At 42.8% G+C, this 24,499-nt stretch overlaps 1 protein-coding gene across 3 annotated transcripts; it reads left to right on the plus strand.

The window, feature by feature from the left end:
* The first annotated feature begins 858 nt into the window (after positions 1 to 858).
* On the plus strand, positions 859 to 23,354 carry LOC134095258 (AP-2 complex subunit alpha-2). Of its 3 annotated transcripts, none has more exons than XM_062548708.1 (23): positions 859 to 1,134; positions 4,176 to 4,244; positions 6,197 to 6,339; positions 6,542 to 6,735; positions 6,994 to 7,123; positions 7,653 to 7,754; positions 8,201 to 8,309; positions 8,411 to 8,561; positions 11,831 to 11,999; positions 12,148 to 12,285; positions 12,407 to 12,589; positions 13,974 to 14,071; positions 15,524 to 15,755; positions 16,108 to 16,281; positions 17,543 to 17,760; positions 18,178 to 18,243; positions 18,772 to 18,854; positions 19,020 to 19,108; positions 20,108 to 20,232; positions 20,612 to 20,728; positions 21,089 to 21,158; positions 21,291 to 21,425; positions 21,877 to 23,354. In XM_062548708.1, exons 1-23 carry the CDS (start codon positions 1,068 to 1,070, stop codon positions 21,952 to 21,954), a joined length of 2,940 nt encoding a protein of 979 aa, XP_062404692.1. In that variant the 5' UTR covers positions 859 to 1,067; the 3' UTR covers positions 21,955 to 23,354. The 3 variants fall into 3 exon arrangements, with proteins under 3 accessions (XP_062404692.1, XP_062404691.1, XP_062404693.1); XM_062548707.1 differs by having other exon boundaries at positions 860 to 1,134; positions 17,540 to 17,760; XM_062548709.1 differs by lacking the exon at positions 18,178 to 18,243 and having other exon boundaries at positions 860 to 1,134; positions 17,540 to 17,760.
* Positions 23,355 to 24,499: the final 1,145 nt, after the last annotated feature.

Consider the following 24,499-nt stretch of genomic DNA (forward strand, 5'->3'; position numbering starts at 1 on the left):
CTGCTACTGTACATCGGAAAAGGAGGCCTCAGGATAACAATAAATTAGCCTACTATTACAAACACCACAAGATGACCACTCTTGGCTGTATTTTGGAGATGACAGAAAGCTGTTTTGGTGATGGTGAATGCGTTGATGTGTGATAAGGGAGATAGAAGATGTGCAACCCCAGCTAATGGTCTTTCACCACTCTATCTACAGATGACGACCCTTTCACCAATAAAAGAAGCTAATTGTGTCTATTTGCCCCCTCCTACATTAAAATTAGACTTTAATGACTTACTGCCACGAGAAACCATTCCTAGCTGCTTACCTTGACTTGATTTTTTTGCAAGCTAGCAAGCTGATGGACATGATGAAGTGTTTGAGTCAGTCCACGTGATGCAAAATCCAAGGTTGACATAAGATCAAATTACATTCCTGCCATAAAACATTAAAGAACTTTAATGTTTTTCTTCCCCACATGGGATCATTGGAACCAAAAAGTTTGAGAACAGGTATCAACTGCACAAATAGCCTAACCTTGATTAAATGGTCCAACCCATGAGTGGAATTACGAAAATACAACAACACTTTTACAATTACGTTTCAGTGCCCCCACTCTTCCACTTACTTACACCATTCAATTGATTTAGCTGCTATGTTCGTCTTCTTGACAAGTAAAGTTTAGTCTGCAGGCTCAACATCTCGTAACCAGCTAGATAACTTGGGAAATAATAGCTGTAATATTATTAGGCAAATAAGTTAGGTACTGTTGTCTAAAAATGCCGCTCAAAACATGTGAATGGTTTGATAGCGACTTCCGTGGCTGTTGAGGTCACACATGCTCGTTCTCGCCATGATGTGTATCACTTTTTCACGCCCAAACAGATGTGCGCGTTCTCAGCACTTAGGAATTCGACTTTACTGACGCTGTAGGAACCGAAAGCTCCTCGAGCGGTCACGAACTCCACGACCGTCCGACTCCCCGGTTTCACCCTCATTTCAAACTAAGCCTGCACCTTGAAGAAAATATCATACTGATCACGCTTTGAACTAACGTTACGGTTTTATCGGCCTAAAGCAACATGCCTGCTGTTTCCAAGGGTGATGGAATGCGTGGCCTTGCTGTTTTCATTTCTGATATAAGAAATTGTAAGTGAAAATATTTCCTGCTTTTTTTACTAGGAACGTTAACTGTTAGCTGACTAGCTAGCTGTGTCAAACTAGCCAGCTAACATTAGCCAGTAAGATCACAAGACAAACTTAGAAAGTAAGCTAATATTTACTAGCACATACGGTTAGCTAGCCAAGTCAACAACATGGGCTTGTTCCACTGAGAGAACCTTTAGATCTGACGGGACAAAATGGATAAAGACGCGAAATGCTTGGCACATTAGTTTTCTGGTGTTGCAAGCAGAGCAGGAATACTGTTTAGTTAGGTAACGTTAGTTGTTTAACTTTTCACGTCTGCTAACAGGGCTAATGTCAGGTAGCATTATAGTTTGCTGACCTCAAATTGGGCAACTAACGTTGACCAGTTGTCATAGCTAGCTGGCATAACGTGTCCATTCATTATAATCGCATTGGCAGTGTTTCTCGTAAGGTGTCTGGCGAACGTACTGACTAAATGTGTCGGAGTGAAGTTGTAGCAGCTAGTACAGTTTAGGTTGATTGCGTTAGATAACATATCTTGTCTGACTTGGCTAATCAAGATGTGGGTGTGACGGGAGCCAGGAAGATGAGTAAAGCTATCGGTAGTTAGCTACGAGCTACCTAGCTAGTCTGATAGATGAAGTTGCTGATTATTTTGAACCACAGAGATAATGCTACGTTAATAGAATGTGATAGAACTGGCAGGGTTATAAACACCTGGCTACGTTGGCGTTATGTTTCCTTAGGGTTTGACAGTGAATCTGGAACTTAGTCAGCTGTGCAGCAAGTTGATGACATTAACTTAGCAAGTAAAGTTAAGTAATGTCATACAGAAGTGCTATACTAAACTGACGATGATCTTAACTGTTATGCTATACCATAGACTGTATAGTCTATGTGCTATACAATCTCCACAACTCATTGAGGTAGCTTTAACTACGACATAGTAGAGGCACGTCCCTAAGATAGTTGTGTAGGCCAAGAGAGAAACATCCTTGAAGTATTCAGTGGGCGAAGGCGAAGGTCCGTTCCCGGAATCCAGACATTTCCTTGTAAAAATCCATGCCACAGATCTAGCCGACCTCAGACTGGTCGTTTTTCATGGTTTAGGTTAGTTAATGCTATTATGGATACAGTCCAGTCGACTCGTTTGTTGGTGTGTAAAGAATAAGGCTTGTTGATGTTGCTTTCTTTGAACATAGGAAGTAGAAATGCAGCCATTTTCAGTCTCACTGCCTGTGTAATATCGTAGTAGGCTACTGCAGACTGGAGAGACTAGTGTTGATGTGTTAACACTGTCCGGTACATGTCAACAGCAGTTTTTTCACACAGCGAGCAGAACAAAGGAAGAGCTCTTCAATATTTGATGAACCAAGCAGTGCCCTAGATGTGAGATGTGTATTGATGCCCTATGTGGTGAACTGGTAAACTTGTGTGTGTGTGTGTGTGTGTGTGTGTGTGTGTGTGTGTGTGTGTGTGTGTGTGTGTGTGTGTGTGTGTGTGTGCTATGGTGAATTGTTTACAGTTGTCATTATGAGAGAAAGCTAGAAATCTGACCTTCGCTTTGGTCAGTTCAGTTGTAAACATGAAGGATATGTTAGGTTGTTAGGGAGCTGTACTGGAGAGGGAGATTTGAGGTGGTGCACTGAAAGTAATAGCCTACATCTGCTTGGAGTTCAGCCCTTGGAAATGAACCACTCATGAACCAGTTCACAACCAGACACTTTTATATAACACTAATTGTGTTAACCTCATTCTGCCCACTCAGGCTATCCTAACCATTTTTGTTAGGAATTAGGATGTTATTTTGTTAAAGGAATTACTCATGGTTCCAGTTTGTTGGTTATTAACTACTTCCTCATTGAAAAGGAACAACATTCATTCTCACGCTCATAACACAAATTGAAGGAGAGAGGGTCGCACATAGTAGTGTATCCTTGTGTAGCATATGAAATGACACTCGTGTTTAAATTATTCAGTAACATGCTTTAATTATTAAATTATTAAAGCTTTAAATAAGCTTCTAACTCATTGAGAGGCACAGCAATATTTGCAGTAGAATTGCATAGCAATTGCATTGCATACCAAGGATGACGGTTATGATATTATCATATTTCGCTCTTCTCCTGTTCATGTGTCTATTTAGGCTAAACTTGGCTGGCCCACACCAGTAGCCACCTTTCCCCCACAGTCCCCAGTGGCCCTAAGAACAGATGAGCTTCTATTTAGAGACGTTATATCTCTGTCCTTGAAATGCTGCTGTCCAGTGTGGCTTCAGATGGCACGTGGTGGTGGTGTGGGTGGTGTATTTCTTAGAGAAAAGGGAAAAGCTTGGTGTTCTTGACAGGGTGAAGGTAACACGGATGATTTGGCCTCTGCCCGTCAGTGTTCGTCATTTACAAAGAGTTTATTTTTATTGTATTGTTGGAGGTCAAGAGGCCTCTGTTGTCTGTAGCATCCGCTTAATCTCATGGTGTTGTCAATACTTTGAATTTAAGTATTGTTGCAATTGCGGTTCCAGTGACTGGGACTAGTTTCTTCTCTTGTTTTTCAATTAATATAAATTAATAAATACAATTGATGATGGCAGCATTATTTAGGCATATATCTGTATCTATTACTATTAAATCAATGCCAGGAGACTATGTTGACACTGTCAAAAGGGGATTTTTGATTCTTGACTGGTGTATTTTCATCATGTCCTAAGGAAAGCTATTGTCAAAATGCTATCTTTCTTCCCCTAGTTTTCATAGTTTAAAACATTGCTAATATATTAGCCATATCACTATTTTATTCTGACATGAAATTATCATTTGTTTTAACACTTATAAGACCTCATATTTAATTTGAAAAGAAACATTTTGAAGTTAATTTAAAGTTTACATGCATTTGACATTTATTTGTAAGCTATTTAACTGTTTTGTATGGGGAAAAGTTGCATTTTATAAAGATGAAAAGAAAAACATCTGCAGTACATGTAAGAGTTTCTGAAACGAGAAGTTTCAGAACACACTCTTCAACACACTGCTATCCTTTCACAGGTAAAAGCAAGGAAGCTGAGATCAAACGGATAAACAAGGAGTTGGCCAATATACGCTCCAAGTTTAAAGGTAAGTTGACAAATCTCAAGCAAGAATAGGCTAATTTGAGATTTACATGAAAGAGATTAATTCCGGGTCTAGGCAAATTCCGTGCTTTTAACGTGGAGCTGGGTGTTGATATCCTGCCGTGGTCAGCAGTTTTCAAATAAGTTCTGAAACGAAGCATGTTTAAGGCCAACATGGGAATGGGTTAGAGCCAGACAGATGATTGGTTATGAGTCATTAGCCCCAGCAGAACACAAGGATGCAGCTCGTTCGAGTCCTGAGAATCTCCCATGGAGCAGCAAGCATGGACATAGCACTTGTTACACACACACACACACACACACACACACACACACACAAAGAGTGGGACTACCACCGTATTCCTTCTTCCTTTTCCTGCCCTTTGAAAGTGGTCTAATCCTCGTCCCATTCCTTCACCTAATCCCCATCACGGGATGGTTCCGCCCCCCTCTCCCTCTCTCTCTCTCTCGCCACTCCACTCTCTTTCCATTCTTTTTCTCTCGGCTTTGTGCTGCTGGAGTGTAGGATGTTAATGTGTCCCCTTAAATTGCTTAGTTTGGCCTCCTTTTTACATGAGCCCATAAATGCATAACCACTACCATTGTCTGCAGCAGATTTAGAGCCAAGACCAGGTTTTCCGTGCACATAGAGACCAAAAAAAGAGCTGTTTCAGTTTTGCCCTTTTTGTGTGTCGGAGAAGCCATGTTTCGGTGTGGAGTGAGTGAATGAGACAGGAGGACTGGGCAGCCACTTCCTCTCAGGGGAGAGAAAGTGCAACGGTCAGCTTCCTGTCCCATGCTGCTGACTCACCCCTCGCCAGTCCTCCTCTCTCTTTCTCTCTCTCTCTCTCTCTCTCTCTCTCTCTCTCTCTCTCTCTCTCTCTTTCTCTCTTTTTCTCTCTCTCTCTCTCTCTCTCTCCCCTCTCCCTCTCTCCCCCTCTCCCTCTCTCTCCCCACCTCACCATCAATCCACGGCCCTTTCTCCCGCCCTCTTGGCTCCTGGTCGCTCCCTCTACTCGTGTCCCTGGCTCACCCCCCCCACCCCCCCTCCCCAAACCCCACCCCCCTCACCTCATTTTCCCTTCCCCGGCAGAGCACAATCATCCCTGATGTTGCTATATCTGGTTGTTTTGAGCTTGACCTGTGTGTTCTCTTTGAACACGCTCATGTGTTTAGGAGTGTATTAGCCTCAGCAGGCACTCAGTAGCATTGTGCAAGAGGCCCAGACGGTGTTCCAAAATACTAGGCTACATCATGCAGCACTCCATGGTGGTAAAGAGTGCATGAAGTCAAGAGCAAACAGCTCTTCAACGGCACAGATTGTAAAGCATGGCTCAATGTGTTTTGCTGTTTTGCCACGTTGTTCGCATCAGCCGTAAAATAGATTACAGGTTGTAGCAGCGGTACGTGTATTGCCTTCCTTCATTTTCCAGCTTCAAATCAGGTACGTTCGACTTCTTGCAGTGTTACGCAGATCTGGCTGAACATGGTGCATGTGCGTGTTGTAAACATGCATCATATTCAACCAGATATGGGCAATGCTGTAAGAAGTCGAACTCGCCCACTGACTTGAAGCTACCGGAAAACAAAGGAGGCTAATGCACTGACTTAATTAAAAGTCCTTATTGTAACGTCTCTGTACATTGTCAAAGTTTTTCGATTTATCTGTAGAGATGTTCTACCACATGATGCTATTTTGAGCTTTGTCAGTGGTTTTTAAAAATAGCTATTTATTTAGATGAGCCCCACTGCTACAAGCTATAAGCCATTTTGTTGCTAATGCAAACATATCTCAAATAAATATCATACTTCATTTGGCTCCAAGATGAAAATTTGTGGTTGGTGTGGAATGGTTGTGTCTACCAAAATAAACCATTAGCCTAATTGCTATTTGACACTTTTATTAGAAGCATCAAACATTTTCAAACAAGTGGACTAATCTGTCCTGTGCTTTAGGTGACAAGGCTCTGGATGGCTACAGCAAGAAGAAGTATGTGTGCAAACTCCTTTTCATCTTCCTTCTGGGCCATGATATCGATTTTGGGCATATGGAGGCCGTCAACCTCCTGAGTTCCAACAAATACACAGAAAAACAAATCGTAAGTTTGTCCCTACAAATGAAGTTTGTCCATGTAATAAGAGGTTCTGGTCAATTTTAGCCCCTTGTGAATCTTAGTTGCCCTCAGCTTATCGCTCGTCACAGATGCATGTTCAGGCTCAGTGTGTGTGTCTGGTCGATCTGGTCTGTACACTTATTGTGTAGTATGCATGTTTGTAAGCCTCGCTCCTCTGTCCTTACAGGGCTACCTTTTCATCTCAGTGTTGGTCAACTCCAACAGCGATCTCATCAGGCTCATCAACAACGCCATTAAGAATGACCTGGCCAGCAGAAATCCCACCTTCATGAACCTGGCCCTCCACTGTATAGCCAACGTGGGAAGCCGAGAAATGGCAGAGGCGTTTGCAGCAGATGTGCCGCGCATCCTGGTAGCAGGGTGAGCTGGATTGTAGTGCTTCCAAGACGTGATCTGACATGAATATTGCTCTTGACTTCAGATTCTCTTGAATATTGCTCTTGACGTGTGTGTGTGTGTGTGTGTGTGTGTGTGTGTGTGTGTGTGTGTGTGTGTGTGTGTGTGTGTGTGTGTGTGTGTGTGTGTGTGTGTGTGTGTGTGTGTGTGTGTGTGTGTGTGTGTGTGTGTGTGTGTGTGTGTGTGTGTGTGTGTGTGTGTGTGTGTGTGTGTGTGTTACAGGGACACGATGGACAGTGTGAAACAGAGTGCAGCTCTTTGCTTGCTGCGCCTCAACAGAACCTCCCCAGACCTGGTTCCCATGGGTGAGTGGACCGCTCGCGTGGTCCACCTTCTCAATGACCAGCACTTGGTAAGTATGGGCAGAGCCTCAACTCAAACAGAGTGGATGCCCGTTTGATAACAAAGGCTGTAGTGATTTAGCGATAACCACACACGTGGCGTCTAACAGCCGGGCTGCAGCGGGTGAGCAATTGAAGCGCTCCATTGGCAGAGACTGGTCTACTTTCTAAGGTATGCGCCACACACTTAAAACCAATGTGTTGTCCCTATCTGGACACAGACCCAAGTTGTGTTGTTCCATTGATTATAGTGGATGCTAATTGTCACAGCATACGCTCTACGAACGGAACACTTCAGCTACATGTGTGGTGTTGCCTGCCTGTGATTTTAAGGTTGCTTTTGTACTGTAACTTCCCAACTGTTAGCCAGTTTACACTTTTCTACCGCTATGAGGTTAAATGCATGGGGGCAGTTAATATGGTATTAGTATGGTTTTGTTTCTTTTAAGTTGCATAAAATACTGTCCTGCTGCGGCTCATACACAGTGCGGCTGATGCACAGGAAATGACTGTAATGGAATGAGTTCTCCTCTTGGACAGGGTGTAGTGACTGCTGCCACCAGCCTCATCACCACGCTGGCTCAGAAGAACCCAGACGACTTTAAGACCTCCGTCTCTCTGGCCGTGGCCAGGCTCAGCAGGGTAAGATGGGCTCAGGGCGCTGTATCGAATTGCATTGAATTGAATTGAGTTTCTTTATTGTCATTTTACGCTGGTGTGGACAACCATTCAGGTGCTACAGTACACCCTGGTGGAGACCCCATAATATAGGGAGGACTGAGCTGTTGCACATACCGTAATTTCTCAATTATTAGCCGTGATATATTGATTTTGCTGGATTTCTTCAGCTATGAAGTTAATAAACGGGAGTAATTAATAGGGTATTAATATGGTTGATATTCTTTATTCTATTTATATTCTTTTAACTTTCATAAAGCACTGTCCTGGAGCTTATACACAATGCGGCTGATACACAGGAAATTGCTGTATGCAAGCCTGGCTAACAAGAAGCGTTGTTAGTTTCTTATGATTTGAGCAGGCATTTTCCGGTGTGGATTTGTCCTATAATGAGCTACGTTCCCCCTCAGATTGTCACGTCAGCCTCCACAGATCTACAGGACTACACATACTACTTTGTCGCTGCACCCTGGCTGTCCGTGAAGCTACTGCGACTCTTGCAATGTTACCCTCCACCAGGTATGTGCAGCGTGTCGGTTTTCTACACGAACAATGTCATTAATTTAAAAGATTTTAAAAGGTGATTAGTGAGAACTCCTCCTCCGGTGTTTCCCCTACAGAGGATGCTGCTATCCGAGGGCGTCTGACCGAGTGTTTGGAGACCATCCTTAACAAGGCCCAGGAACCTCCCAAGTCCAAGAAGGTCCAGCACTCAAACGCTAAGAATGCCGTGCTGTTCGAGGCAATCAGCCTCATCATTCACCACGACAGGTCAGTGCTGGCCAGGGCACACCTGACCTCAAACCAGAGGCAGCAGAGTTGAGGCATTACATTTAGCAGACCTTTTTAGTGACTTACATACAGTGCCTATAGAAAGTCATCATACCCTTTTGAAATAGTTACTTTTTTTGTCTTACAGCCTGAAATCAAAACCCATTTAAAAAAAAAAACTTTTCCAGTTTTATTAACAAATTTAGCTGTACAACATCAAAATAATGAAAAAAAAGTAAACAGTTCTGAAAATTAATAAAAAATTAAAAACTATAATAACAGGGTTGGAAAAGTCATCATACCCCTGACTTAATACTAGGGATGGGTATTGATAAGTTTTTATCAATATCGATGGCATTATCGATTCTGCCTATCAATCCAATTCCTTATCAATTCTCTTATCGATTCCCAAAAAATGTAGGTGCACCCACATTTTTCATTGCATCGCCTTTAACGCCAAAAGGTCACCTTTTATCGCTCTCCTTTCATATAATGTGAATGATTTTTTTTAACAATAAGGCGTAGAAAAAGCTTGTCTTTATTTAAAACACAATAAGGAATATACATATTCTTTATAAAGAAGTATAAAGATGTATATATAGCCTACAGTGTATATATATAATATAATATAATTCTTTATATATTCTAATCTATAGCCTACTACTGACATTTCTGATATTCATGACATTCATGACTATTCATATTACAACTCTGCCTCTTTAATTCAGCTGTCGGCTTGAAGCCTCAAATTGTAAACAAAGTAGCATAGTTGGCTAGCTTATTATAGTCTACTGGTTGGACTGTTCAGTTTCCCCACGTGTGTTTAAGTTGCAAGGTAGGCTAATACTTTGTCTCCTTGGGACAGGCCCCTTTGAGTCTTAGAGTTGGAAAACATTGAGATGATCAGTCAACTTGAATGCAAGAGTTTGAATCAAATTTGTGCAGTAGCCTACGCTATGATGCTAACCGAAATTAATGATAATGTCGCTAGTTGTCTTCTATGCGTCATTGCTTTCACGATTGTGAATGTGCATGTCGAGGGGCGGGTGTCGCGCACGAGAGAGGGAGAGGGAGAGAGAGAGAGAGAGCGGGCCAAGGGGGTTACTTATATACAGTTTGGCAAAGTTGCACGCATAGTCTACAATTAAAACTTGTGAAGGAAACGTATGCTTTCACCCGAGCAGCGTCAGGTGCACCTAGAATTATTTTCAGGCACACTCTTAAACATTTTGGGCGCATATGCACTCTGGAGCCCTGGACCGGGCAACGTTAGCACCCCTCCGTAGTCTGTCAAACACATGACACTCTTGGAGCTTAATCCCATGCTTCACGGACAAATGTTTTAACATATTGCTGGTATTACTACCCTTACACGATTTGACTTGTAGTATGAGTCGTCGCAGAGGGCGTGTAGCAACACAAAATTTCAGGAAAACCGGAAAAAGTCCGACGTCATGCAGGCTGAGGGAATCGTTAAGGGAATCGGTAACAAAAAAGACGTACGATGTCGATGGAATTGATAAGTTAAACCCGGTTCCAAGACGGAACCGGTTATCGATGCCCAACCCTACTTAATACTTTGTAAAGCTTCCTTTGTATTTTCCGTACAGAAATGTTAAAATTTAGTCAAATTCTGTAGGGAATGGCGATGGACTGCTCTCTTCAAGTCAATCCACATATTTTCTATAGGATTTAAGTCAGGGCTCTGACTTTGCCACTCAAGGATATTCACCATCCTATCCTTAAGCCACTGCTTTGTTCTTTTGGCAGTATGTTTAGGATTATTGTCGTGTTGGAAGGCGAATGACCTCCCCATCCTCAGCTGTCTAGGAGAGGGACGCAGGTTTTCCTTAAGAATGTGGGTGTACTTGGCAGCATCCATTTTCCCTTCTATCCTGACCAATTGCCCAGTTCCAGCTGAAAAGAAACATCCCCACAACATAATGTTGCCCCCACCATGCTTCACACTAGGTATGGTGTGTTTTGGGTGGTGTACTGTGTTGGTTTTCGCCAAACATTGCACTTGGAGTTCAGGGCAAAAACACTTCTGGAATATTCTGCTACCATGTGGAAAAAGCTTATATGGTCAGATGAGACTAAGATCGAACTTTTTGGAGACTAAGATGGAAGTTTTTGGACTGAGCTCCAGGCGCTAACCAAACACAGTATACACACCCAAACACACCCAAAACACACCATACCTACTTTGAAGCATGGTGGGGGCAACATTATGTTTTGGGGATGTTTCTCTTCAGCGGGGACTGGGCAATTGGTCAGGATAGAAGGGAAAATGGATGCTGCCAAGTACACCAACATTTTTGAAGAAAACCTGCGTCCCTCTCCTAGACAGCTGAGGATGGGGAGGTCATTCGCCTTCCAACACGACAATAATCCTAAACATACTGCCAAAATAACAAAGCAGTGGCTTAAGGATAGGATGGTGAATATCCTTGAGTGGCAAAGTCAGAGCCCTGACTTAAATCCTATAGAAAATATGTGGATTGACTTGAAGAGAGCAGTCCATCGCCATTCCCTACAGAATTTGACTAAATTTTAACATTTCTGCACGGAAAATTGGGCAAATATTCCCCTATCTAGGTGTGCAAAGTTATAATAGAGACATATCCAAACAGATTGATGGCTGTAATGAAAGCAAAAGGAAGCTTTACAAAGTATTAAGTCAGGGGTATGATGACTTTTCCAACCCTGTTATTCTAGTTTTTAATTTTTTATTAATTTTCAGAACTGTTGACTTTTTTTTCATTATTTTGATGTTGTACAGCTAAATTTGTAAATGAAACTGGAAAAGATTTTTTTTTAAATGGGTTTTGATTTCAGGCTGTAAGACAAAAAAAGTAACTATTTCAAAAGGGTATGATGACTTTCTATAGGCACTGTATGTCAACGACATTACAAGGGATTACATTGTCCCCGGTTAAGTGTTAACTCAAGGGCTTAACGGAAGCCGGGAATTGAACCGACAACTTTCAGGGCCAGCTCCTTAACCACTTACACTACCACCACCCCAATAGATGCAATCTCAAATGTTCGGTGTCTTAAAGTCACATAACTGTCTGAAACAGTTAGTTAGTTGGCTTGTTAGTTCATTAGTCTGTTAATAAGTTAGTTTGTAAAGTAGTTTGTTTGTTTGTTTGTTTGTTTAATGTCCCGGAAGCGGAAAATGACATTCCACGTCAACAACAAGAATTGACTTTAAGTTAATAAAAGAAGCTTTTGGTGCATAACTGCAGTGCTTCTCATCCATACAGTGAGCCAACCCTGCTGGTGAGGGCATGCAACCAGCTGGGCCAGTTCCTGCAGCACAGAGAAACCAACCTGCGCTATCTTGCCCTGGAGAGCATGTGCACGCTGGCCAGCTCCGAGTTCTCCCACGAGGCCGTCAAAACACACATCGAAACAGTCATCAATGCTCTCAAGGTAACCAGTGCACAATCTACACTGTGTACAGCTTGTTCTACATTCTCTGTCTCTGTGAAATATCTTGTTTTAATTTGAGAGCACTATAACATTATCCCTGTTTGTCTGTCTGTCTGTCTGTCTGTCTGTCTGTCTCTCCATGCTGCAGACGGAGAGAGATGTGAGTGTGAGGCAGCGGGCCGTGGACCTCCTCTATGCTATGTGTGACCGTAGCAACGCCAAACAGATTGTAGCAGAGATGCTCAGTTACCTGGAGACGGCGGACTACTCCATTAGAGAGGAAATTGTACGTCCTGTTTCACAGCCATAATTGTAGCCTCAGAGTAAGATTGTAAGATATGGTAGTATGTGCCATGTAATATAACGGTCAACGCAAACTTTGTTTTGCATCTGTGTGCGCTTTCTAGGTGCTGAAAGTGGCAATTTTGGCCGAGAAATATGCAGTGGACTACACATGGTACGTGGACACCATCCTGAACCTCATCAGAATTGCAGGAGATTACGTGAGCGAGGAAGTTTGGTATCGGGTCATCCAGATTGTTATTAACAGAGACGACGTGCAAGGCTATGCTGCTAAGACAGTCTTTGAGGTACAGTATCCGCTGTTTCTGCTTTCAGTTACTTCCTGCTTCTGTGTTGATGTAGTAGTTGCACCATTGTCAAAGTAGTTCCTATGTCACTTTCTCAAGTTCTCATTTTAAGTTTGTTTTTAACACACTTGCCATAACCCGTTCATATGCAATACATCATGGAAAGAGATACAATTCTGCTTCTTAGATATGATCTGCAGTTCTTCTTCTCATGTTTATTAACTGTCTGCAGTTTAAATAATCAAAGGTAATGTAGTCATTAACAGACACTAATGAGCAGTAAGTCAGCACGTCTAACTGTCTGTGTTTAACTTGTGTGCTCACAACAGTCCTCTGTGCTCCCCCTCTGTCCCTCGTGCTCAGGGAAAGTCCGGCCACCCGCACGTCTGCTTGCCAGGGCTAGTGCACTTCACTTCTCTCACCATAGCAACTGCTCTCTCTCTCACTCTGCCTCTCTCTCTCTCTCTCTCTCTCACACACACTCACTCTGCCTCTCTCTCTCTCTCTCTCCCTCTCTCTCTCTCTCTCACACTCACTCTGCCTCTCTCTCTCTCTCTCGGCAGTGTAGGGGTGCCTCCTCTATGAAAGGGGCTTTTCACAAAAACCCATTTTGTTCTTGCTTCCCTCAGTCTCGGCTTGTGTCTGTCTCTACATAACTGTCTCACACTGGTAGGTCACTTCCAAGATCCAACAGCATTAATCCCCACCATACTGTCGTAGGTTGTCTGGTTTCCCGCAGCCGCTGTTTCATTCATACTGGCTTATGAGGGATTAATTTTGCATGGGCTACTTTGCCCGGCCCTCCCTCAGTGGTGCTCCGTAAATAATGTAGATTTATGTGCCAGTCTGCATGAAGCACAAGGGTGTAGTTGAAGCGCCTCCCCCCTCCTTTACCCTCCACATCCTCATGCTCTGTGCTGTACCGACGACATGCATGAAAGTAATAATGATCAATGTTATGAATAAAAGATGAATAAAAGATGAATAGACGTCAATTTCAGCTTTGTCTATGGTGGTTGAAATTGCAGTTATCATTTCTTTTGCCATTCTGTGACCAGGAACGGAAAGCAAATCATTCACTCAGATCTGCCTCGTCAGATTATCTTTGTGAGTTGTGAGGCTTCCTGTTCCTCTTTGCCACTGCACTTTCGAGCAACAAATCTCCCGCAAACACCAAGCTCCTCCCAGCCTTGTGTCAATTTGCCCATCCTAACTCTGTCTCTCTCTCCCTCTTTCTTTCTCTCTCTCTCTCCCAAAAATCTGAAAAAAAAATCTGATTTTTGCCAACCCATTTTCTGTCTCCTTTTTAAACGGCTCTTGTCCTTTTTAGCTTCGCAGGAAATCCCTCCAATCTCACCAATCTCTCCTTATCCTCCTTCTGTAGGCTTTGCAAGCCCCAGCTTGCCATGAGAATCTAGTCAAGGTTGGAGGATACATCCTTGGAGAATTTGGAAATCTTATTGCTGGGGATCCACGGTCTAGGTATGGTTTCACCAACACACAGCATTGCAGCATGAAAGAAGTGCCGATTTGTGGTGTGATTTTAGGGGCTTAGTGGTAAAGCCTTCATGTAGTGAGTGTGAACCCACAGCATTATTATGACCGCCGTGCTAGCCCTCTGGTTTTAGTCAGAGTTGTTTTTCTTCCGTATTTTGTCAACGATTTCTGGGACACTTAAAAGACCGGGCAGCATGAAACTTGGTGGGCATATAGCCCCACAAGGATGACCCGGAACCATTGTTTTTTTGTTTTGATCGGTCTCCCACCCGCCGCACCGGGCCCGAAAGGAGGGTGGGCCGGACACAGTATGCTGATTTGGTAGTGTAGTATGGGGCGGTGGTAGTGTAGTGGTTAAGGAGCTGGGTTAGCATGCAGTATAGCCTGAGTTGTTGGCTTCCACCGTCTTGCCCTTGAGCAAGGCACGTTAACCCCAAGTTGCTCCGGGAACAATGTAATGACCGTGTAATCCCTTGTAATGTAGTTGACATATATGTAAGTCACTTTGGATGAAAAAAGGGTCGGCTGAATGTAATGCTGTATAATACAGAATAACACCCTCTGAATGCATGCCAAGTTTCTTGGAATTCTGTTCATGGGGGACTGTACAATACATGAATGAATGGGTACATTTAGTGACTGTACACCAGTTCTACTGTAGATGGCCTGATACAGTTTTCTGCAATGTAGGGTTGTAGCACCCTCTAGAGGCTTAATTCAGTGCCCTCTCTTGTGATGTCCAGTAAATATAGTATATTCACAATATAACTAGTTGAAACTTGGTCCATTATAATTGCAACTTGGGATTTTCCGGTTAATATAACACAGGCTGCTGTTCTTGTCAAAATATTCAGTTTATTAGCTTCATGTTTCTGTACTAGCAAATCTACCATTGCTACAAGTTTTAGACAGACTGCATTGTCTTTCAATTAGGGCCAGATCTGCTAGCGTGCGATGACCCACTTAGAAAGTGTCTGTGTTTGGGGTTGTCTATGTTTTGTATGTCACCTTATCCATAATCCATAATGTAGGCCAATATAAGACTTAACAAAGCCTTGGGACTTCACTTTCACCTTGGGGAGTTTTGTAGCTATTTGTCTAAAGCGCTCAAGACGCCAGCTATTGTTCCTTACACTACTCACAAAAAGTATTTCGGGTGAAATTTGTTGCCCTTTGTTTCAATAGATTGTTTTAGATGGGCAAATCACCATTGCATGTTTGTACTTAAATTACCTACCATCATGATATAATACCACTATCGCTTGAACTTTTTACTTTTTCCATAAATTTCATCCTAAGGCCAGATATTCCAAACTTTTGTTTTGTGAGTAGTATACTTTCTATGATTCAAAATGTGGATCTCATGTTATCCAGTGTTCGTTATAAGCCCCATTTGAATCAGTCCCCCTTCCCCACCGTCTCCTCTCGCCTCTGCAGCCCACTAGTTCAGTTCAACTTGCTGCACTCCAAGTTCCACCTGTGCTCGGTGCCCACCAGAGCTCTGCTGCTCTCGGCCTACATCAAGTTCATCAACCTGTTCCCCGAGGTGAAGGGCACCATCCAGGAAGTGCTGCGCTCCGACAGTCAGCTCCGCAACGCCGACGTGGAGCTGCAGCAGCGGGCGGTGGAGTACCTTCGCCTCAGCTGCGTCGCCAGCACAGACATACTGGTGAGGAGTGGCTTCATGGCCACTTGAGTTGCAAAACTCTGTGCATACCTTACGTGTGTGTTTATCTGTGGGAGTGTCTGTGTGTGTGTGTGTGTCTGTCTGTGTGTGTGTGAGGAGTTAATAAGGTCAGGTGAGATATGTATATTTGTACCCTGCCATGGTCATTGCACTCGTCGGAAGTCATTGCCCAAACTCATTTAGGTCGAAAGAGGAAGTGCAGCTGCTTTGTAATGTAATTATCTCCCCAGTGCATTGTTTGCAGGTCCATCTGTGAATGGATAAATAGATTGTGTTTAAATGAATCTGGTACTTAGTCACATTGGTGCTCTGTTTACCGTCGTTGCCCATTTAGGCCACCGTACTGGAGGAGATGCCTCCTTTCCCTGAGCGCGAGTCGTCCATTTTGGCCAAGCTGAAGAGGAAGAAGGGGCCTGGAACAGTGCCGGACATTGAGGAGAACCGCAAGGAACGCAATGCCAACGTCAACGGAGGCCCAAATCATACCAACGCCACCTCAAATGCCAAGGTGAAATAATAACGTTCTGAGATGTTCCACGCTTTGTTTATAAAGACGACTTCATCATCTGTTGTGTTCGTTTGTCTGGACATGCCCAACAACAATAAAAAATATGAGTCTGCTAACTCTGAAAGACGATACACGAGGGAGAAGGTCAGCTTAGTGTAAACTGCATGTTGGGACTTGCTGCTGTAAAAGAAAAGTAGAAATCATGGACAATGACTGTCTCAAACCACATACTTGCACGCTTAGTTTAACTTTATAGTACAGATATTGGGACAATACTAACCATGTAATAGTGGGCATAATGCAAGTAAGCACTCAGTGCGCAATAGCAATGTACTGACGGAAGTATGTGATGTGAGAGACAACCGTCGTCTTGTCAGAGTTTCTTTATATCTACGGGTGCTTTTCCATCGGAGTTTCCCTGTTCCTCATATGACTTAATCCTCCCTCATGTCTCTGCTCTCCCTCTTTTTTTTCTATTTTGAAATCTCTTCACGCTTCTCTACGCTCCACGCTCCGCACTACCGGGCCTCTGCTCTGCTCTGCTCTTTCACTTCCTGGGTCTGCTCAGGCCTCCCCTCCATCCTTTGTGGGGGATCTGCTGGCTCCGGCCCCTCCCAACACCAACCGGCCCCGCCCAGTCTCCTCCGCCTCCTTCCTGCAGAACCCCCTCACCCCTCTCCCCCCTCAGGCCTGTGCCATCCCCTTAGCAACCTCTGCTGGGACATTCTATCAGGTCTTCTATGTGTCTGTGTGTGTCTGTGTGTAAGAGCATGTCCTTGAGTGCCTGCTTGTATCACGCAGCATGCCTGTGTAGTGCTTTCCTCCATACCTTCTATTCACGTTCTCCATATCTTCTGTTATGAACCTAGCACTATTGGTCAAAAATAGTCAATTGAAACTGGTGTAACAGGTTTAAACTGTCATGCCCTGTGTTGCACTATCCTACTCATAACATTTTAACACAACAGAGTCCAGGTACATTCTGGCGATGTGGATGGACTGGAGTAATCTGTTTACTGTAGTGTAAGGTTGTTTGTTGTTTGTTCGTTGCTAGTAAAAGATGTATTGTGCATCATTGTAATGCGTCATTTGCCCTAATCAAATGGTGTATCAACAAAGGCTGCATGCATGCTAGTTCTTTTGGATATTGAAATAGGAAACAAACAAGAGTGATGCCTGTTCTGTTAATCATCATAAAGCTCCAGGGGCCTTCAAAGACATCGTCGGCGTTAACTCTCTCTACCTGTGTTCCTCACAGCAGGTGGCTGCCCCTGCCGCCGCCTCCTCCACAGATCTGCTGGGTCTGGGAAGCCCCACCTCTCTTAGCGCCACCCCTCCCGCTGCTGCTGCCCCCGCCACTGCGGCCAGCCTGCTCGTTGACGTGTTCTCAGAGAACAGCCCACCGATGGCGATGGCGGTGCCGGCGTCCATCGCTGTGCCTGCCGCTGCCGCCCCCGCGGCCGACGACAACTTCTCCAGGTGAGGAGGAGCGGACGCGAGACAGAGATGTCACACATCGAGACGAGGACATGATTGTTTATTCGTGCTTGTCCACGAGTCTACTACTTTTATATCACTTTGTTATATTACAAAGAGACATATTTCCCAGATTCGTTAAGAAGCTCTTAAGTGCTAAGTGCTTCTTAGGAGCACTCTAGGAACGTAAGAATGCTCCTAAGAAGATCTTAGCACTTAACGAATCTGGGAAACGCGGCCATCATCTGTATTGTGTGTATTTAACATGGTCACACTGACCGTTAAAACTGTGGTAGGAAAATAAGTGACCCCAGTGGTGTGCTTGAATAGACAGGTTAGCCCATCATGTATATGAGCTTTTCATATAGTATGAAACAAAAAGAACATCACCATGTGTGCATGTATTACATTTGGCTGCAGCATAACTACAAAGTCCTTCCATGTGGCTGATTCAATTCTGGCAGATGTGCAGGAACCAACTGACAAGTAAGGTGCCTGAAGGAAGACTGAAAAAGTCAACCCAAGTTTATAACACTGGGGTGTGGATTTTAGGGAATAAGGGACTTGAGTAGCACTTGATTGACTGAACTATCATAGTTGCATGTGTTTTTTCCCCCCAATTAAAACCTCTCTTGCATGCCAGGAAAGGTGGAAGAGGCTCTGGGGTTAATTCTTAATGTAGCCTACAACATTAAAGACACAATGACGCCATGTTGGTATTTGTACTTGTCAAAGTGTTTACACTGAGGATGCCATCTTGTGGCATTGGATCAGAATGAGTCACCTTTCTATCACACCACAGCTTACTACAAACAACTCACAGGGCTGTCTGGATCACACAAGCAATCACCAAGGCTCTTACTGAAGATGCACAATGTTGTCTGCATAGGATGGCTGTTGCGTGATGTGTGTGTGTGTGTGTGTGTGTGTGTTTGTGAGTGTGTACGTAGAGGTGGATTAACTCTCTCGGAAAGTTGTGCATCCTCTTACCGTCTCTTACTGTCTCTTGGTCAGGTTTGTCTGCAAGAACAATGGGGTGCTGTATGAGAACCAGCTGCTTCAGATTGGCTTGAAGTCAGAGTATCGACAGAACCTGGGTGAGTAGTACCCCCCAAAGACTATTTCTGTCATCCACAATTGAGACACCAAAAGGCCTTTTCTTTTGCCCTTATAATCTATACTCTTAGTGCTTCTCTAGTCACTTTGTCATTGTCATGTGGACATTAGCTTACTCCCACTCACTTTTGTTTCTCCTCCTGCAGGTCGGATGTATGTGTTTTTTGGGAACAAAACCTCAACACAATTCCTTGATTTCGCCTCCAATGTGGTCTGCCAGGACATTCTTGCTTCTCATATCCTTTGTTTTTAGCTGAAAATAGGAACTTATCGAATAACCTTTCTATAAACAGTGTAGTATGTCTACATACATATACGGGATATTGCCAGTTTCCTACACATCGAAAGAACCAGAAGATTCCAAAATGTATAGAAGTAAAATTCAAACCGTAGAAGTACGGTAGGTGTAATTCTGTAGAAACTGTGGGAGGGCCTCTATCCGCTTTGTGTGGAATATAAGGTACTGTATCACAGAATGGGCCAAATCTTTCTCTGTGGAGGCCATCCGCAGATTAAAGCCAGTGTAGATGCAATGTTGTCCACAATACTGTACACCAGCGGGTTTTCAAGCTCCTTACAGGCCCTGTATTTTGTAAACAAAGAGGTTGTGTTTCAGTATGGACAAACAGATATGGAAACTTCCAAGAATGATTGCTTCCGCCAGAGTCATGGTAATGATTCATTTATTGTTTGTGTCAGAAGTTCTCTTTTCCCTGTCAACTTTTAGATGTGGCCCTGGCGTTTGCAGATGTATGCACCTTAGATAGCGTTTTTAAAAAGTATTGTTTTTGTGTGTGTGTCATAGTGTGCTGTTTTAGTGTGGACAGATTGATGCAAAGAACTAATGATGCATTTTAAAATTCCCACGGGTTCGTGACAGGTCCTAATCTTGCCAATGAGTTGGCTAAAACATACCAACAACATGCTAGCTAAAACCCAATGCTAATAGATGTAAAAGCTGTTCAGAGATTTATGTAGTGCTTCCAACCCAAAGGTCAAGCATAAATGGTAAATAGCCAACACTATCCTCACAACATCATCATCTAAAATGTATAAGTAGATGCCCTAGTAGAAGCAGAAGTAGTAGAAGTAGAAGCAGACCTAAAGAAATGCATAGTGTTCATTTTCAGCAAAGATAAATTCTGTTAATTCAAAATCTAGGTAGTTGGTCCTGATGAATACAAACTTACCACGTCTTTCCTCTATATTAGTCCATCCTTAACCAGCCTGTTCACAGCTCAATGTGCATCTGAAACCAGTTGATCCCACAGTGGATGGAGGAGCTCAGCTCCAACAGATCATCAACATTGAATGCGTGTCTGACTTTGTAGAAGCACCTGTTCTCAACATCCAGTTCAGGTACTGAGCTTTGTTGCTATTGTGTAACAGTATTTGGGTGCAGTCGAAATGTCTTTGTATACATTACACTGTATGTATCTGAAAAGGCGCTGATATTTTCCACCTGGAAGAAACAAGTGATGATGCCTAGACACAGAATGTTAGGTACCATAATTTCCTAACTATTAGCTGCGGCTTATACATTGGTTTTGCAACATTTCTTCAGCTTTGAGGTTAATACACGGGGGCATTGAAAATGGTATTAATATGATTTTGTTTCCTTTAACTTAATAGTATAAAACACTGTCCTTCGGCTTACAGTATACACAATGTGACTAATACACAGGAAATTACTGTACAACATAGTGCACATTCTTGATGATTCTTGGAAACATTACAGGTATGGAGGCACTCTCCAGAACATCGCTGTTAAGCTGCCCATCACTTTGAACAAGTTTTTCCAGCCCACAGAGATGCTCTCGCAAGACTTCTTCCAGCGATGGAAACAACTAAGCGCGTAGGACATTTTTGTTTGTTAAACTAAAATACCTATGCTAACTGATGTTTGCATACCTCCTACTTAAAGCAACATGCCAACATTTTGGGAAAATGAGCTTATTCACCATCTTCTCCAGAGTTAGAGAAGATGATGTATATCTTTCTGGTCTCTTTGGATGTTGTAACTCAGTCTGAAGCACCCACCATTTGTGTAGCTTAGTATAGCTCACTGAGGTGGCTAGTTCCAATTGTGAATGAGCTAATTTCCCAAAATGTTGGCATGTTCCTTTAATGGAAAGTTACCAAATTAGAAACATTTGTGTGTTGATTCTTGTATTTAATGAACATGTTTCATTTTTAATTGTGCATATCTGATCAGTCCACAGCAGGAGGTTCAGAAAATCTTCAAAGCCAAGCATTCCATGGACACTGAGGTCACCAAAGCAAAGGTCAGATTATGAGTGGTGACTGTCTGGTGAAATATGCATTTCAGTTGCTTATTGCTTGCTGATGGTCAAATTCTAATTGCACATGTTCTTTTCTCTAATGTTCTATTATTCATCTGCAATGTTCCTTCACAGATCATTGGTTTTGGAGTCGCTCTTTTAGATGGGGTCGATCCTAACCCCTCCAACTTTGTAGGCGCAGGAGTCATCCATACGAAAACCACTCAGGTGGGCTGCCTGCTTCGACTGGAGCCCAACATGCAAGCACAGGTAGGCTGACAACAGGTACTGCACCCACGGTGCTACAGTGTTGCCAAACACATACACTACGACTATTCTGTCTGCATGACACTGGCAACTATTTTCTATACATAGATATTATCTATATTTGTTTGTTTGTTTGTGTTTGTTTGTTTTATTTGTTGTTCTTAGCAGACACTTTTGTCCAAAGCGACTTAGTGACATCAGTAAACATTACTACAAACTGACCATTTACATAATGTCAACGTAAAATCCTATAGCCTAAATAAAAAATGGCTATTAATAGAGTAAAGAGAATACTTGTACATATGTATATAGCACATTCATAATGAAGGCTGACCATCGGCGAGCGCTTCATGTTTTCCACTGCATGTTCATCGAGTGAAATCTCCTTTGCTCTGTCTACTTTCGCAGTTAAAAAAAAACAAAAAAACAAGGCATTCTTTGTCTTTTTCTGCAGATGTATCGTCTAACTCTGAGAACGAGCCGGGATACCGTGTCTCAGAGGCTCTGTGATCTTCTGTCTGATCAGTTCTGAAGTGAACTCTCTGTTCGCTCAAGCCTGACAGATGGCCCATGCCGTCTGATCCTAGAGCAGTCTTGAACATCATCCACCCCAACACACTTTATGTTTTGAGAGCCGCACAAGCTTGCCTCTCTGTATGGCACCCCCTCGAACCAACCAGTCGAGATTCCCTAAATCAAAATGTGTTCGATGTACAGTGTAAATTCTCCTTTTTTATTTTTTACTTTACTAAAAAAAAAAAAAAGTGTATATCTCTCTCACCACTTGGCTTTACTAACTACTCGCGGCTTACAGTCGTATTGTCGTATCTGATATGTCCATGTGCACACATATTAAAATCTTGCGCTTTTACAGTTGGGAGGTTAGTGTCTCGACCCTAATGCAGGGATTTGGGGTGTGTGTTTTTTTAAACTGGAAGAATAGAGAGTTTTTACAAGGTGATGACTCCCCTCTTCATGTGCAATGACTGCATCCAACTGTGCCTTCATTTTCGATTCTCCATAATCAAGAAGCATTGTAAAATGGAAAGACTGTTTTTGCTGATGTTTATGTTTACCTTTATAGAAACGTACTTTATCACCTGTAGATGCACTTATCATTGTAAGATTCACTCCACAAACTGTTTTATTCCCTCCAGTTACTGTGTTGCAAAGTGTTGTGTCCTTTGGTGGCTTAACTCCAGTCCTCATATTGTATAACGATTATCAGTATTGTGTACTGTCGCTGTTGCTGCTTGACCTGTAGCAGTGGCTAGGCTGACTGTATTCTTGAGTAGCATAGATTCTTCCAAATACACAAGAAACAGTGACAAATTCTTGGCTGTTGAGAAGGCACTGCTGGTGAATCCTGTATTTAAATGCACCAAGGATTAAGTGCCTCGTATTTGTATCTACTCCAAAGCACACAAATGCATCCCTTTAATATAATTATTGTGACGTTTCCTTGTTCACCACATGTACCAATTAAGGACATTTATTTGAGTAAACCACTCAGGCGGTCTCAAAATATAAAGGGATTTTTATTCCCAGTCCCCCCCCCCCCTTCTCTGCATCACTGTTATCACTCTACACATTGCTCCTATAACTCCATATTGGAAACTGGGAAACATGGCTCAACCAGAGACCGGAAACACTTCAAAGAGCTTGTGCACAAAAAGCTACAGTATCCTCACCATCATGAAGGGTACGAAACCCTCTCACCTGAGTTGTCACTGGCTAACTTTACCGTCTGGTCAGGTACCGGCTATGCCACTGCCTGTTCTCCCTGTGCCTTTAAGTTGTATGTTTTGGTTACTGATTTATTTTATCTTTGTGTTTTGTATGTGTGTGTATAAATGTGTATATACACCCAAACATCTGTTGTACTTCAAATCATATCACAGGTTTTCTCAATTAAACCAGTGTCTCACTTTGGCTGTTTCTTGTTTTTGTCTTAAGGAACCACATAGTATGTTTTGGACTAGAGCATCTCCAAGCAGTTTGATCTTCCAGTGAATGCAGTTTCACTTATTAGACTTCCTATAAGTCACACCCATCTACGTCCGGTCCATGGGACCTAACTTTCAAAAAAATTATGAACAGGAGTCAATAGAGAGAGAACAATTATTTTTTTGGTCCCACTTCAAACCCTTATATATATATATATATATATATTAAGCTGTTATGGAATGTGGGGAATTGAACCTTCGAAAGAATATTGTTCATTCAGAGCCTTGTCTCTAGTACTCTGAGTTCATTGAATTGAACATTGAATGTTAGAATATTACATTGTTGCGAAACAGAATCTTCAGTTAGAATGTTCAAAACTCCTCTGCTGAAAGGTTGACAAGTTTACTGTGCACTGTTGGCAACCTCACGGGATGTGCCTGCGAGAGGCAAATTGACTAAAAAGAGCTACAAATTAGAAGACGAATAGCCAAAGAGAACCTTGAAGTTCAAGGTACATCAGTCCCTCCCTCTGGAAGAAATGTGATTTGGAGTGATAAGATTAAGCTGGAGCTTTTAGACAAGTCTATGTTCACAGACAAAAAAAAAAATAAAGGTGTACAAAAGAAGAGATTGAGACACACAGTGTGAGAAATGTTGTTTTGGTGCTACTTTTTTTGTGTATGGCCCAGGTTGCCTTGAATCTGTGCATTCTAGTCAGAGAACTGTCTCAGAACTCAGTGAATCAGAGAACTCAGTCTCAGTTGCAGGTCATGGGTCCTCCAACAGGATAGTGACAAAATACAATGCTAAAGGCACCCAAAATGGCTAGGAAGTTAGGACCCCCCCCCCCCCCTCCCCCTCCAAGTGGACTATTCTGAAGCATCGTAACACTGTCATGACTGCTGACAAGACACTGCATCTGCAGATGATTTGAGTTTCTATTAATCAAAAGAGGCACTTTTCCATAAGATTTCCATAAGTTTCCTACAAATAACTGTATGAATACTCAAGAAAATTTCCTCTGAACACTGATGTAAATGTCACGGACAAAGACTTCCTTGTGTCATTCTCGTACTTGCACCCGTTGGCAGGGTTGTCTGGTTGTTCCACTGAGCAAACATGATCAAAGT

Source organism: Sardina pilchardus, chromosome 11 (assembly GCF_963854185.1).
Source record: "Sardina pilchardus chromosome 11, fSarPil1.1, whole genome shotgun sequence".
Classification (NCBI taxonomy): domain Eukaryota; kingdom Metazoa; phylum Chordata; class Actinopteri; order Clupeiformes; family Clupeidae; genus Sardina; species Sardina pilchardus.